The sequence below is a fragment of the Zootermopsis nevadensis genome, unplaced genomic scaffold (assembly GCF_977971745.1).
Source record: "Zootermopsis nevadensis isolate Lab colony 2312 unplaced genomic scaffold, Znev_1.0 Znev_ptg000030l, whole genome shotgun sequence".
NCBI lineage: Eukaryota > Metazoa > Arthropoda > Insecta > Blattodea > Termopsidae > Zootermopsis > Zootermopsis nevadensis.
Window position 1 is genome coordinate 9,109,044 of NW_028259162.1, and position 17,023 is coordinate 9,126,066.

The following is a 17,023-nucleotide window of genomic DNA, read 5'->3' on the forward strand; positions in this document are numbered from 1 at the left end:
AACATCATACATCGTTCGAAAGACGCTCATGTAAAATACACAAAAATGCCTCACAATAAATATATATAATACATGTAATACTTATTAAAAACAAAATGTATTTCGGAAATAGTTGCTGCACTATGTACCTCAGGGACAAGGTTTGTCTCAGGTACATAGAAGTAAATACCCTGTAATGTGGTGAATAGATGGAATAATAATAATTCATCTATGTCCGTCTGACCACTCCTTCGAAATGGCTGTGAAAACAGGGTGCTGCACGACCGACAGGCGAAACACCTGAGCTCGTTGAAGCAGAGGTACTAAGAAGAAGAAGAAAACCAAACAAGGAGTAAGAATAAAAACAAACAGGCGCTGTGTTTGGACACGGGATATCGCTAACAGTACCACGCCACATATGATGAGAAGCTGTGTTTGTATTGCCTTTGCCCATTGTTGGAGTCCAGTGGCGGCAGCTGGAGCTGCAACCATATGACGTCACCGCAGAGTGGTAGGCAGAGCAAGAGCGGAATAAGTGCAAATTCGATCATGAGGAGGACGCAATAGCCCCAGCTCCTGTTCTCGATCTGAAAGGTTTCTACTCAGTTAATGAGTGCGGTGATAAACTTTCATCTCCATTCAGTACCATTGATTACGAATGAGTAAGCTTTTCCTACACGCCTTCTTAAACAACGGATGGCTTGTGAAGAACTGGAAATTTGTACTGGCTAGACTGAATCTTGCTTCGACAGACATGGACCAGTGTTTGACGTGTAATTTATGTATAAGAATGGTTCTTATAAGGCTGCCAATTTTAAGCATTATTTAAACGACGAGCATAAAATAGGGCTTTTCCTACGTCAGCGAATTTTTATGAACAGATTTTAAGTAGGTTTTATACTGAGATTATTATATTAATATAACACTGCGTTTTAAACTTGTGGGTTTCGTATGATTCTTAAACACAATTCACCAGCTATTCTCTGTTGTGTTTTCTTTGAGGTGCGAACCAAATTCTTAAGTATTATTTAGATGGGATTAGGATTCAAAGGAAGAAAATAACTCTTAGAATACAATCTCATCTAATCAAGTCTCTCATTTAACTTGAAATTTTAAACCATTAAAAACAAAATGTCCATTTAATCTAAATAGCGAGGCTTATTCAAGTAGCAACGCGTCAAACTTCAGTTCAGGGGATACTGGGTCAGAGTCTATAATTTCATGGCCTTCCTCAGTCCTTCCAACCAAATGGCCACCATGTTACCTGTGTCTACTACAGTGACGCATGAGTCAAATGAACACTTTTTATGGTCCTATAAATTATTTTCAGAAGAGACGCAGTGGGCCACTGCAGCATCCCTGCGCTTACCTGGAGTGGTCCAAGTCTCTCTTGTTGCCCAACAGCAGAGTGGTGAAGTAGGACGGCAGCTTCAGCTTGCCCAGTTTGTCCAGTAATTCGTGGGCATCATTGAAGCTGTTCCGGTCGCAGACGCTGTACACAACCACAAAGGCCTCTCCCCACCTGATGTGGTCGTACAGACATCCCGTGGCCTGCAACAGGACGTCAGCGTAATTACAGTTAAGTTAGGAAGAAAGCGTCTGGAGACGTACGGATATCTACTGTATTCTATAACACGTGCAAACACTCAAAAATAATTGTGATTAATGTTCAGTCCATCCTAGCAATAGTATAACCCCCCCCCCCCCCCCCCCGACTGACAAACTTCTGAAATAGATTCGGAGAGGAAGACACGTTATAATTGCCTGACTCTTCAACGAATTGTAGCTTCTTGCAAAAATACAAATACGATGGGATGATTAACTGATAGTGAAGCAGAGTTTAGGCCCTATACTAAAATTCTTCCTTATCGTAAATAAAAACACATGATTTTTATATTTCTTTTATCAGGCCGCATATACATACAGGTATTAAAGTAGCCGGCGGTCATCTTAAGTTTCCGATGGATTTTATCTAATAAATTCTGACAGAACATATGCAATAACATGAAATTATGCAAACAGTTAAACTTTAGAAGTAGAAGAGAGTTAAATTTAATTTGAAACATTAGGCGGACGGTCAAATACTTGCAGCTCGTTGAGTGGGTTCCGACAGAGCAGCCATAGTGTCCCTTCGGAATTCTGACAAGCAAGAACATATTCAGAGAAAGGTGACCTATATTGAACATGCTCCTAATATGGAATTCTGTTATACTGGGGAAACAAAACGTGACAGCACTTTAACGAACCGCCAAATAGACGCATGGGTTAAATGAAGTCAAGTCCAGCAGTGTTTTCTCACACAAATTTTGTTCTACTTTTTTACGAGGGCCTTTTATAAATGCTGTGGTACAATACAGAACGTTCAGATGCCTAAAATTACATGCTTGTATGTCAGATCTGTGAATAAGGTAATTAGAAATATTAATACAATACTTTTCTCAATGTAAAGTAGCGTTGAGTTCCACAGATGCGCTAACAATTTTTCGTTTACAGTCGTATTCCATATTAGATATCACATTTCTTAATGCATGAAACCTCTGTATCTCCAGGAAATATTCTGAACACAAATCTGAACTTCTCATCACATTTACAAAGCATTACTTAGATTCTACATATTTTTAGCTTACTATAACATATTTTTTTCTAAAATTAAAAGTGTTAATAAAGAAATGCTTACTGTGTACAATACACAAAAAGTATTCCATATGCGGCACCTTTACTATACATAAGTAGACAGAAACACAAAGATATATGGAAGGTCAGAAATACGAGCAAATGTCCATGCGAGGAATGACAATTCTCTCTGCTCCATCACGCACCTCCACAACCATTCATCTGAACACAGAGAAAGTACTTTCACTCCTCAGTACACTTCGTGTTACGATGGCCTCTGCCTTCTGGGTCCTTACGTGCGTATTTTATTAATTTATGGGTTGTTGAAGCGTCATCTTAACCGTTCATAAAATCCCTGTGATGTTGGAAGAGTAGATCGTTCCAGACTTCAATGATCGTAAGTTCGAGTAGCTTCATTAAAATCAATCCGATAAAACCCGCGGCCCTACTATTTAGACCATATAATTTACATATGCAAGTATCTTTTATGTTACGTGCTTGTTGTATCCTGTTAAAGATTCAATAAAAATAATTCCATATAAATTTTCTGGTAAGAGTAACGTCAGCCATTAGGCATATGTTTATGTTTAAATTCTGACATTCCTCATGGAGTCGCAGCTGTTATTATCGGCGTCACAGCTCCTTGTGATATTCCACCAAGCACTATTAATTTCCAGTTAAAACTGTGAATAAGCATGTGGAATTTGAAGTCTTCACGGCGATGACGATAATGATGTTCTTCTGGGTTTTGGTCTAACCAGTTTTACATTTCGAACATTCATTATTTCCTTGCTGCATGATGGAGGCAGCACGGATTTCTGAAACGTTGGTAAACTTCTACCAGAGCACACGGCGCTACAACCCAGAAGACAGCCTCTGATGTCTGCCACTAGCAGCAGTTAGCAGAAACTAGCGGTGGTGCAGTCAGCTTAAGAATAATGATCGTACTCAATCTTTTCGGAATGTGAATGAAACAACAATGTAGATGGGGGTGTCTTGTGGAAGCAACTAACCAAACCCACACGAAATATGTAAAATCTTCCTGTTTCAAATGTTTGCTTTAATAGTTTAGAATCCTTCTTAAGAGATGAATGGACCATTCCATGCAACAGCGGCTTTCTGACCATTTGGAGGTGCGCCCAGCTTCTCGCTAAACGAATGCCTTAGTATGTAACTAAGAAACAACAACAGATTAATCAGTAACTAGATGAGCCATAAACTCGTTGATGGGCTGGTTGGCTGACAGACAGACTTGTTAATTAAATAACCTACCTATAGATAAATTTAGCTGCTCAACAAAATCTCTCGTGTTATGGAACCCGACGGTCCAACAGCGTCACAACAGACTCTCGTAAGTAAACCATTTCTTAAGAGAGTTTAAAGCAATTCACATCCTTAAAAACCATTTTCTCAGACACATTTTAATATTATCCTTCCGTTTATATCTAAGTTTATGAAACGATCTCTTTATATATACTATTAGAATTTGCATAACAACGGGTTTCTTGTTGCTCAGTTCGAGTTACAATACTCGCCCACTTCAACTTTCGTTTTACTCATTCTTTGTTTAGTCTACGTTCAGAGCAAACAAACCAATTACTTTCTCGTTAGCCCCCATGCAATCTTTCCGACTTCCATATCAATTCACTTCTGTCCGGTAAAGTTTATGTTGTGCCCGTGTCCAAGGATGACACAATGGTGGGAGACAAGTCGATTTAACGTTCTGGAAATCTTCACGCATGTGAAAATACACCCTGCATCCACCAAGTAGGAAGCTGGGTCATACCAAACCGTTCTGAACATATGGATGGCAACGAGAAAACATCCAAAACACTACCAGTAATTAAATCTCGGTGATCCAGTCAGTGCCCAATAGTTCATGACTCATGTCGAAGGCCCCCCCCCCAACCTCTAATAGCAAAGTCCGAAGTTTCAACACCGTTTGTAATAAAGCTCGCTATGAATGCTGTTCCAAAGCATTTAAAACCATTTCAAATCCTCACAACCCCTTACCCTATCACCTTTAATATTACCCTGCCATCGCCTGTCAGTCAGGTCGTCACTTCCCAGGAAGTTTCATAATGAAAATTCTGTGTGGTTCTCCTGTCTCCAGCATTTACCTGCTGCCTCTTTTGGCCGGAATATTCTCCTCGGCATTCCATTTCTTCTTCAGCGGGAAAAGTTTCTTTCCCGTGTAACACAAAGGGCATCGTCTTGTGATCAGCGAACAACTTCGCGTGTGGATGACGTCACAGTTATAGGAAATTGGTAAGGGAATCTATTATAAATAATATAATAGTATGTAAGATTTGAGGTTTTCACTGCGGTGAATCGCCCTGATGACGGAAGCAGTATGACCTCTGACACGTTGGTAAACATTGACCACACTACACAGTGCAACAACCCAGAAGACAGAAATCTTCAATACAATAGTAATTGAAAACGCATTTGACCACTACACGACTTGAACTGGTACCCAGAACAGAAATCTAAAAAATTTTTTCAGCAAGACGTGGCCAACAATCGCGCAACGAAAGTTACGAGGCGCTCATAACGGTCGCACAGTCGCCAAGTAGTTTGTCCATAGTATTACATCTGAATACGTATTCCGCTGACAACAAATACGAGTCCGATGCGAAATACAAAAGTCTCCACCCCCACCCCACCCCCCACCTGCCGACGAAACTTTGTGACCTAAATTTCTGGTATCCTCGCTTCGACACCGCGTATGTTTGTCCCAGATACTTTGAATACCGTAGGACAGGGAAAGTATTTTGTCGGCTACTCGCCTCGGACGAGCAGGGTGTTCTCAACAATAAGTGCTAACAGAGCACTTCGCGGGACATTTTCAGTTTCCCTGGTTTGGGCCTACCAACATTTCAGATGGCATTAGTTTGGCTTTAATAAAAGTGACCTTGTGTAATAGGTTATATGATAAAACAAGAAACAAGCGAGACGTTGCTACAGCGATTACGCCTTCAAAATATGCGGCCTAACAGTATTCTCCTTCACTTCCTTAGTATGCTGTTAGATGTTCCAATGTATAAAATTGCTATACAAGGACATAAGTCTTCCGTGTCGTTCAGAATGTCTATTAATTTTCGTTAGAACATGTTCTTTGCAAAGACTGAACATCTTCAATAATGCGTATTTTGTTGTGTTTATTTATTTACAAATAATTACCACAAATTCATTTTAATATCATCCTCCAGCCTGCCACAACATCTCTAGCGACGCACATCAGAGTGCAGTGAATGGGTTCGAGTCTATGTCTTAGGATTTGTTGCCACCCACCCACACGTAGGCAGATATTCTACGGTCCCCAGCTCTTCATCTCACTGGGAGATCACACAATGTATCGTAAAGTTATCATGCAGTACGTTATGTGAACCATTGTTCTGATTTTGTGCAACGAACAAAAGACAGGCAGCAGCAGGAGAAGCTTGACTTCGTATCCCCTGCCCTTAGTTACGGAACATCTCTTGCAGGTGGTGTACGTCAGGTATGGACGGCCTCAAAGAAAGTTCTTTAAAAAACTTAGCTAAAGAGAATCAAAGACACAGAACGATTCAAAATAAATGTAGAATGAGACGTACAATTTTTAAACGTTTGCGTTGTAATACAATAGAAAATCTGAAGATTCCTGTCTTCTGAGTTGTTGCGCTGTGTAGTCAGGTCGATGTTTACCAACGTTTCTGAGGTCTTACTACCTCAGTCATCTAAAGATATCAAAATTCATTACAATTAGCAAAGACAGAAAAAAACATCCTACTTACAAAATTTACAGTCTGACCGGACCAGAAGCAATATTCTACGCCTAAGTCACTATTACAAACGGCCTGCAAATAATTAAAATATTTTTTGCATGTTTCTTCAGGATATTGTTATCAGACTATTCTTTCTCGTTTCTTTTAAGATACTGCTGTCAGTCTGATAGTGATATTGGCAATAGTTTTAATGAATGGTTAACCAGAAAGAAGCGAATAGATTATCTCAGTAAATAACCAACTTACCAGTCTTGTCGTTATTTATGCATTTATAGCATAAAAGGAAAAAGTCAATTAGTTTTACCGTACTGAAACTCCGCAAATGTATCATTGCGCTTAAAGAAATAAACAGACCATGATTTGGTGCGTTTAAAGACTCGTAATGCTTCAAGATACACCCCACAGGACTCCATCAGGGACCCACAACGTCTTAATAATCAAGACTCCCGGTGAGTCATTTATCATAAGGCCCTTTGAGCATGTGAATGTTTTATTGCAGAAATCGCGTTCACAAAAGAACCAGCGAGTATTGTTAATGCTTCGTCTTGTGCGGATGAAAGACTTCACCAGTGTGGAAATAACATCTGCTCTTTGTTCGAAACGGGGGGTTCAAAGAAAAACGGCATATAGCACATGTCTCCCTTGGGGAACTAAATGTCTCCGGGATTCCCCCTTGCTGCTTCGTCAGAGTCAGACGGCACAAGATCCGAATACACCATACTGCACCGAGTTCTCTACTTAAGAATGAACGCCATAATCATCACTGCAGTGATAAAGCTGTAAGCAGATCTGTTCAAGCGATGAAGAGGCTGATTTGTATTCGAGAAGTGGCCTGTTCGAATCTCGACGGGAAGAACGGATATTCTGACTGAAATATTGTAAGTATATACAAAGAACACCTTACAAGTTTACATATTAAGCGTGTACTGTCTTCTTTTGTATGCGGCTGAAACTGAATCAATGGAATTTCATTCGAAGAACGCACGAACCAATGCACTTAAATTTTGTTGCATAATACACGCCTGGCCAATTAGTGACCACAATATTAAATATTTTGTATGTTAGAACGGTATGCCTAGAGTAAACACAGCAACTTAACTTTCTATGTTCATCTTTTCTTATAATTTACAGGCGAAAAAATAAAACAATATCTGAGCTCTTTTAACTGGCGCTTTATTTACCTACTAGCAGAGTGCCTGTGGTGTTATTGCGGGGAAATTAAATAAATGCTTATATTTATTATCAATCTTCATCGACGGAAAGCTGTCCTTATCATTTTATACGTATCGCTGAATATCATACGAAGAAATTGTCCCTAAACTCAACTTCTACATACAGACTCGAAACCGGGGCAGGTTTCGGGTTTGTGACCTCGTACCCTCCTCGCCGAAAAAAAATTGTTTTTGGAGCCATTCTTATACTGTGCATAGTTTCTGAGCTACAGGGATCACTTTCACCGAGAATCGAACTCAGGATGATTTTCAGAGTTTTGACATTTAATCAGTTCAACAGTTCTAGAGGTATAAGTGAACACACGGAATTTCAATTTTGCGTATAAGATGATGTAGTTTTCTGTTGGCATCCGCAGCCAGAACACAGGATCTTGAACAGAGACTGATTTGAAAAAGGCGCTTGATACAACTACTTCGCTTATGGCGTGAATATATTTAAGTCCCTCATTTTTTTAAGGTTTCATACAGTAACTGGCGGTGCCCATTCTTAAAACAAGTTTCACATAATCACGTCATGTTACATAATGTTACATGTCGGTTTACATACTGTCGCGTGACTGCTACGGGGCCTGTGGAGACAGTGACAATTCGTCCATGAGAAAAACTAAGATTGTAATTTTAGCGGACATTACAGCTTCCTGCCGATTGTGACACTTCGTTATATCTTAAAGCGTTGGAGGAAAGGTTACAAACAGCTAAATACGTAACACCCCCCCCCCCCAACTCATTATAAAGACGAGTTGGATTGGGGCTACACAGATCAGTTCTACGCACAGCATCAGATATGGAATATGGTCCACTCTGCTTCTAAACCCAATGGAAAGCCGACATTATTAGAAATTTTCCTGCAAAAAGGTTTAAGAGGTACAAAGGAAAGAATCTTTTACAAACTTTTATAAAGATGCTTTTGTACAACACTAGAGAAAAAAAATATAGTACAACATACCTTCTTACGACTATAGTGAAGTCAACAGAATACAGAAAATATTCTCTATGGTTGATGCATTCATTCGGAAAGAACCTTAATGCCACATTTTCCTGTTTACTTTGATGAGCTTATATCTAACAGGTGCACTATGGTTTGTTGCCATGGCAACGGAAACTTTCGCAGAATCTAGTAATGGCAAGAGAGACACAGGTCATATTTTTATAAATTCTCCTAAACACGACTTCTTCCAGGCCACCCAACGCACATGTTATAACAAACATGTCTCATCAACATCTTTCTCCATCTCGTTCCAGTATTCATAACCATTCGATCACTTCTTATCTGATAATAATATTCATTCATTCACTCACATTTGTTGTGTTCTCTGTACAGAAGACTGTACCTCTCCAACATCTCGTTGTTGCGGACCACTGCCTAATATAACTTTCTCTAACAGCGCTTTTATCTTGCTACAAAAACTGAAATCTTATAACCAGAAACCTAGCCTTTCCTCTTATATCTCACTAGTTTTATTCTCGCCCTGATGATCGAGGCATCAAAGACCTCTGAAACGTCGAAAAACTTCTACCAGACTACACGACGCAACAACCCAGAAATTTGACATGTTATACGGCACATCGTTAGAAAACTAAAAAACATCGACCATTTTAATAGCATCTCCTAACCTACGTCTGTACAGAAGATCTACAAGGTACTTACGACACTTTTGCTGGGATAATCCGCGAGTTCTGAGGGACCGTTATTAGCAGTGATTGGCTGATAGGGACATCCCTGGTAAGGACCGCGTGTGGGTGAACCGGACTGGCACGAACATCTCCCGCCCTTCAGCATTTATTTTGCACTTTCCTTTGAAGCTGCATAATCTCGTTTGGTCAGTGGCTGAAGTGACAGCTGAAGACGAACTGCGCCTCCTAACACATAACTAACCAAATCTTCACTCCGAGACCAGCCCATCCAGGTCAGAGACGAAGCCCCTAACCGAGAGCCGAGCATATGACAATGTGCGTCTTGGTCAGGGTAATTGTACACCTCATGGGGTAGCGATAGATGAATAAGTAGCAATGGGGATGTTTGTTTATCAGGGGAAAATCGAAGAACTCGGAAGGAAACCTGCTTCAGTGCCACTTTGTCCACTACGAATCTCACTTGATGTCACCAGTGACTGAACAGGGATCTCCTTGGTGAGAAGTCGGGGTCAATATAACGTATTACATTACAGTCGATACGAAATCTGTTGGTCCCATTTGTCCAAGAGACAGCCCGACGAACATATGGATACCGGGCAGATATGAAACTGTCAAGAATACTTTAGCAGTCGGAATTCACACCGTCTCTTTGTCTGTCTAGGCTCATCTTCTAATGTTTATATCCCTTGATAAATTTTGACAAAATTTCGCGTTGTTCATAGTTTTCGATAAAAGAAATAAAATGTGATGCCACTGCATCGCCTCAAATTTTACTATTAATTTGATCTTGTTAGGATTATTAAAAACGTAATGAGGTTGAGGTGGTCTGGACATGTAGAACGCATAAGAGAAATAAGGAACATCATCAGAGTTGCAGAATCTGCTGGAAGAAACCCAAGTTAGAAGACAGATGTTGCAGATCAAAGTAGTTTGTAATATTAAATTTAATCCACATTTTAATGGAGTGATTCAGATGGTTCTAATACATCTGACTTACGAATGAAAGACATAAAGATAATGACACCTTCAATATTGAACCCCATACCAAACAGGTTGTGTTATGTTCTTGGCGTACCAGGAAACTGGCGTCAGTCTTTCAGGCTAATACAAGACATTCAGTGCCTTGAAGCAGACCAAGGAAGTGGCTTCGTCCACTATCATTATCATTCTCCTGTCGCATTCGATGATAAAAAATGTTGCGGAGTCTTTAAATAACTTACGAATCAAGTTCACGTATTCACATTACATGAACCTTATTCTGAAACTCTTCCAGCGTCGTTCGTTTATTAGCGTATTTTACGACGATAACTGTTGAAGTTATGTAACATCGAAACACAACTTTTGTCAATCAGCAAAGATGTCGGAGGAAGCAGTTGTGGCCTGCTTTTACGGTGTTATCCCGGCATTTTCGTAGGACTGAGAACGAGAAACTTCAAGGATTTACGGAGAGGTCGTTAGTAGAGATTCAAACCGGGTACATCCAGAACTCGAATCACAATGGTTACTGCTGCCATTAGCCTTCGTGGTAATTCCTAGTCTAAGTCTGTATAGCTACTTTAAACAGCAAGAACACCTAATTTACATTTGAAACTACAGAACCACATTCTTTCCCGAGGTCTTAAAGTAAGCCACTGCATTGCAGAGCGACAGGAAGACGTGTCTTTATTACGAAGAGAATGGGTGCTGATAGCCCACGGACTTGATGAACATTCAGTGTTTGTTTTGTTTATTGTATATCTAAATCACAAGGCAGGCTCCAAATTGTCGGACAGCGAGTTTACAGCTTACTCCTCCAACCCCCCTCCCACCCAACACGGGGATGCTGGGTCAGTGTTTCCCAAAGTGGTAGCCGCGGCCCCCCAGGGGGCCGTAAACATTTTATACGGGGGCTAATGGCTTAATCATAATACATATAAATTGCCAAGAAAATACCGCATTAAATTACAAACATACAATTTAATATAAAAATATATCATAGATATCATCAAAGTTAATGAGCAATCACATTTTAAATATTTTTTATAGGTTGTGAGAACTGGAACATACCTATTCACATGAAAGGAGCCTCAGACTAAAAGAACTTTTGGAGACCATTGACGTCGTTGACGTTGTTGGTACCAACCGAAATTTAATAAAATTATGCTGGGGGGGGGGGGGGGGGGGGCTACAGTACTGTACCGAACGTCGCGGCCGAGTGGTTAGCTCTTCTGCTTCGTAATCGGGAGGTCCCAGATTCAAATCTCGGTCAGAATACCAGCTATCGTAACCGCGATTTTTCGTAACTTTCCTTGATTCCTCCAGACAAATTCCGGTTTAGTACCTTAAAACAGGCCAAGACCGCGTCATCCAATTTATTTTCAAATTAATTATACATCAATCACTCTATCAGTTAGAGTTATACACTATCTCAGCTAACGACAGAGTCATATAATAACCATAAATCGGCATGGACCAACGTCACACAAATTTGAACTGATTTTGCGACTCATAATGAGGATTCTAAAAAGCAATATTCTGGGACGATCAAATCTGTCCACGATCACTTAATATGGGTTTAATGGCGGATAAAAGCTTGTTTTAAACCGCAGAGTCCTGGGTTCAGTTCTAGGACAGTCCATGTGGAACATGCAGCGAACAAAGCGGAATTGGGTAATTCCTTAACTGCCATTTTCTCTTGAAAATGGAACTTTATTAACAGATTAATATACTAATTAATTCTACACACAACTACGACAACTAATGGTCAGCTGATTCAACACCCTGATGATGGAGACCGTAAGCTTCTTTGAAAAGTCAGTCAATATCGACCAGAACACACGGCGTAACATTTGAGAAGACAGCCATCTTTCGGCCCACTTATTAGACTTTTCATCCACAAAATTTGTATATGTTACTTCTTCGTTAGGTTCCCGGGGGAAAAAACATTTTGTTCCTTTACTAATCCTATTTTTACTTTCCCACAAAATATGACAGAAATCTGAAATAATTAACGCGAGCGCATACGTTGCTCAGGTTCCATAGACGGGGAATTTTTTCATTAGCTGAGCGTGCAATTGGATTCCCAAGAAGGACCTTCCTACATGGAATTAGCTGGTTAGATATTTAGGCCTACAGCAAACGCACAGCTTAAGCCTGATATTCCTGGCTTGAGAGGGATCTGTTACTGAGAGCGGTTTTTATAAACGTAATCAATCATCAGACTATAATTTTCGTATATCGAAACCAACTACAGTTCAGGCCTGCCTCAAGAGCAGATAAACACAGTTATCACTGCACTCACTAGTAGAAAGAAAGGAAGAAATCCTGGAGCCGCGTGACGTCTGACGAAGCGAAGATAAAGTCGACAGACAGACAGCCACATTCTGACGTCTCAAAAGTCACTGTCTCGTTCCGTTCAGTATTAAACTGCCGTTCATTAAATTAACCGATCAATGATGCAATGAAAGCAACGGGGCAAGCAAGATTGGACAGATGCGTTATACGGCAATGTTCTCAGCCGGTGGTCTGCAGATTAATTATGGTGGTCCGCAAAGTTATTTTTATGGTTAATTTAACGACACTGTAAGTTGATCAGATTATATGACGTCCAATGAATGGGCAATTAGCAAGCAGTAAAGTGGAAAAACTGAAGGGAATGAGAAAAACCTCGAACAAATTCAGCCAGGATAGCCGACGATGCGAAGCAGAACAAACCATTAGACAATTTTTGTTAGGACTATATAATACATGTTTTATCACAAACCTCGTCCAAGGAGTCCTACCAAATGTCTGTAGATCAAGCCAACGAAAAGTTGGGACCCGCAATGCTCAGGCGCTTGAAGAACGGGTCGTTCACAGTATCCCAGTATCCAGTTATCACAAATAGAGTAGTACTAATGACCTATAGTTTATGTGTCTAAGTTGGTGTTCTGGGTTCTAACACCGTGTGGATACCAATGCTGTCTCTATCTTCAGGGCAGAAGATGGAATCAAAATATTCCTCCTGAACGAAAATATTTTTTCTACAAATCCACACGGTATTACAACTCAGAAAACCAACATCGACATACTCACGGCCGAAAAACCTCGAATCTGATATTTTTAGTTTATAGCCCAGGTTTCTTTTAGCTACAACAGCCATACAATTTGTTTTCAGCTTCAAGTGCGCTATTTTCTTGCTTTCTCCCTCAGAAATGTTTAATGGTGACGTAATAAGAGGTCTGTAGCTGAATTCTTCAGAAATGTGTGGGAGTGAGCCACGTTACTAGCCTCATATCTCTTAAAACAGGGGTTCTCACCCTCTTTCGCTGGCGTACCACTAATTCACACTAAATGTACCACAAGCCAAATGCGTTCAGGGAAAACTTATTTATGTTAATATTATCTTTTGATTTTCTTACTAAGTTCGCGTACCATATGTTGAGAAACGCTGTCTCAGAAGATTATACGTGTGACAAATTACATTACGTCACATGTCGTAGTGCATGAATTTCATTCAATTCCTCGATTTAAAAACAAAGTTTTACATCGTCGTCGTTTTGATCACACCTCACATAACAAACTCAGGACTTCGTTGGGCCAAACCTTGGTTTCGCTACTTGTTATGGTGCATACAGTTGGTCCACTGATTTTGTACAAGCATCATTAGTTGCTAGGCTGGAACAAATCGAATAACTGTGATAAGCGAAGATAAGTTCTATAACTCTCTTAAAAGCGATACAACATGTCAGTCTTTATCAGCTCCAAAACGTCACATTGCGTTGTAATTAATGGAAATGGATCTGTCATTGTTCAGACGAAGAGGTCGTCGCCGGTTGGTAGACAGAATGACGCAACAAAGCAGTGTCAGCGGGCGACAACGGAACACACGCGGTGTGAAGCTGCTAAACACTTCAAACCTTTGAACTGTCATTGTCTGGGCTTGACGAAAGTGCAACATTTTAAGGAAGTTGTTAAAAACAAGTTCGCACGTGACATGAAAGCAAACGATGCTGTGTAGCGGTTAGACTTCTACTTCATGTCAAGATCCGGTTCTATTGTCGACTCGGCGACCGGCCATCCTAACTCAAGGAGTTCGAAATTTTCCTAAGTACCTCCAGCAAACTTTTATGATAACTTAAAACCGGCTAGCACACCCAACAAATTTTTTTCCAAAATCATATAATTTGGTCATCCCGCAATTAGGCATCATGTAACATGCGATGTTAAATAAAAGAGCGATAAACAAATAAAGCAAATTACATAACATCCTCAAAATATTCCATTAGTAGGGCCTATTAATGAGTTCTGGATGGATCAAGCAGGCGTTACGCATGGACTAACAAAGAAAAACATGTACGAGGCCCTACGGTTCACCTTCGACATCACAAATACTCTCCGTTTGGTTTATTCCGTCACAATTTTTCTCATGATTCACTTTAATGTTATCCTCATTTCTGTAACGAAAATTACATAGTGGATTCATTACGGACATTGATGAAGATTTTCCCCGTTTCAAAGCTGACATCTTCCCAAATTAACTACAACAATGCATCATTATAGAGCGTTACGTCGGGATCAGAAAGTTTCTAGATTTCACTGCCAATTTACTTCCGATGTTCATACCATTGGGTGCTATTAAAAGCCACTCGATTCATACTTTGCTCACAACATGGAAACGCTGAGGTTGATTTAAGTACTGAGGGAAGTACTATTGATTACCCTGGAGATAATAACAGATTAAAAACGTTAATTCTTAGTATGAAATAGAGATAAGCCCTTAAATTCGAATTAGGTTGTTTTTAAACTTGGGATTTTTTTTCAATTACTGCAATCCTCATTGGCGTCAGTAACATTATAAAATCGACGAGGTATTTCATACCTCCAAACTAACAACCTAGAGGTACACAGTCATTTTTAAGAAAGCTTACAGTCGCTCAGCTGGTCAGGAAATTCCCTGCCTCTAATATAACAAAAAAGTTTCACAATAATCGACCACTGGTCCATACCCTGAACACCCTCATGTCCTATTTAATATCAATTCTAATATTATCCTGCTTTCCAGGCCTTGGTCTTACAAGTGGTATGTTTCTTCTCAGGTTCTCTGACTTAAAAAGTCTATAGTCATTAGTCTCCCATGCTTGCTACACACGCCGTTCATATAATCACGAGGCATACAAACCAAATATGAACCTAAGTTTATACTGCAGTCCTGTTATAATGTACGGAAGGACGTGCTGGCTCAACATTTGCCACGTTTCTCTTCGCCGTGTTCCCAGATATTGACACTAAGCACTTCGACAACTGGACTGGTTGTCAGGGAGACACAATACAGCGAATGCCTTCACAACTCTCGCTGCACGTAAGCACATGGATACGCTACTTGTTTATTGACAGGTTTCTGCCTTCGTTCGTGGGTCCCAGGTTTAAACCCACGTACATCTCACTGAATATTTCGTTTCACAGCAGTAGAACCAGGGCAGATGTGGAATAACTTTGCATTCTGAAAGCACCAGTTCCTAATCCTGACCGCTTACTGGTTACTGAAGATATTATGAAGTTCCTCCAGGCGATCAGCTGGTTAGTCGCTTGAAATAAACCACAATGTCCTTCTTGATTCGTAATCACACTGCCGTTCCTACAGTAGTTAGATAGTCTCAGCAGTTGAAGTAAAAATAAGGGAATAAGAAAGAATAAGGAGGGTTCGTCTCCTAATCCAGAGTCGAGATCTTCAGCACTAAATTCCTACATTTGATTTGTATTCCAAGGACAAAATCAATCAAAGCAAAGAACGTGTTGGTATCCAAGGGCTAACTGCTTGCAGACACGTCTTGGAATGCAGCGTTAGCATGTTATAATTGCGGCTTACGGTATTAACTACGTAGCCTACAACCGTTTCAAGAGACGGACTGTGCTGCAGAAGTCTTCAATTATCATTTGGTATTACACTAATTGAGGGGCACGGCTATAGAAGGGTCTATTAAGCAAAAATAAAGGTTTCATAGGCGTACACTTTGTGGAAAAAGTAACAGCAGATAGAGATCGAATATAAAATATAAGCAGAGCATATGAATCTGTGAGAGATTAATTATTTAAATGGAGGGAGAGAATTACACAGTGAAGAACTCAGGCTCCATACCCATGAATTAGTATTATTACAATTATTACATCAAAGACATTGTGATGAAATGAATACACAGACCAGACAAGAAGAAACTAAAAGTGAAAAAAAGTTTTGTAACGAATACGAAAGTACAGAAGAGGTACAAACATGTCTCAGAGGGCTTTCGTTGAAGCAGCGACGTGCTTTTAAATTCCATGAAAGAAGAAGTGAGCCTCTAACAAATAATGCGTGTTTCATGTTTCTGCCACAAGAGGAAACCCGCCAGTTCAATCCATTTTACACTTTAATTACCACTGTATTAAGAAGGGTTAGTGATACGGAAGATACAGGATTATAGAATGCAAAATACTGATGTAGTATGTAAGATTTGAGATTTTCAAAGAAGTGAGTATGATGATTGCTGTCTTCTGGGTTGTTGCGCTGTGTAGTCCGGTCGATGTTTACCAATGTTTCAGAGGTCTTACTGCCTCCGTCATCAGGGCAATGAGTATGAAGATTTCTGTCTTCTGGGTTGTTGCGCTGTGTAGTCTGGTCGATGTTAACTAACGTTTCAGAGGTCATACTGCCTCCGTCATCAGGGCGATGAGTATGAAGATTTGTGTCTTCTGGGTTGTTGCGCTGTGTAGTCTGGTCGATGTTAACCAACGTTTCAGAGGTCATACTGCCTCCATCATCAGGGCGATGAGTATGAAGATTTCTGTCTTCTGGGTTGTTGC

General features: G+C 40.1%; 1 protein-coding gene across 2 annotated transcripts in view; it reads right to left on the reverse strand.

The window, feature by feature from the left end:
• LOC110838055 (ras-related and estrogen-regulated growth inhibitor) overlaps positions 1-17,023 on the reverse strand; it is a 138,751-nt gene that overhangs the window by 6,074 nt on the left and 115,654 nt on the right. For both annotated transcript variants that reach the window (XM_022080847.2, XM_022080846.2), the window contains one exon: positions 1,349-1,530. In XM_022080847.2, coding sequence (XP_021936539.2) covers positions 1,349-1,530 — 182 coding nt within the window. The remainder of the gene's footprint in view (positions 1-1,348; positions 1,531-17,023) is intronic.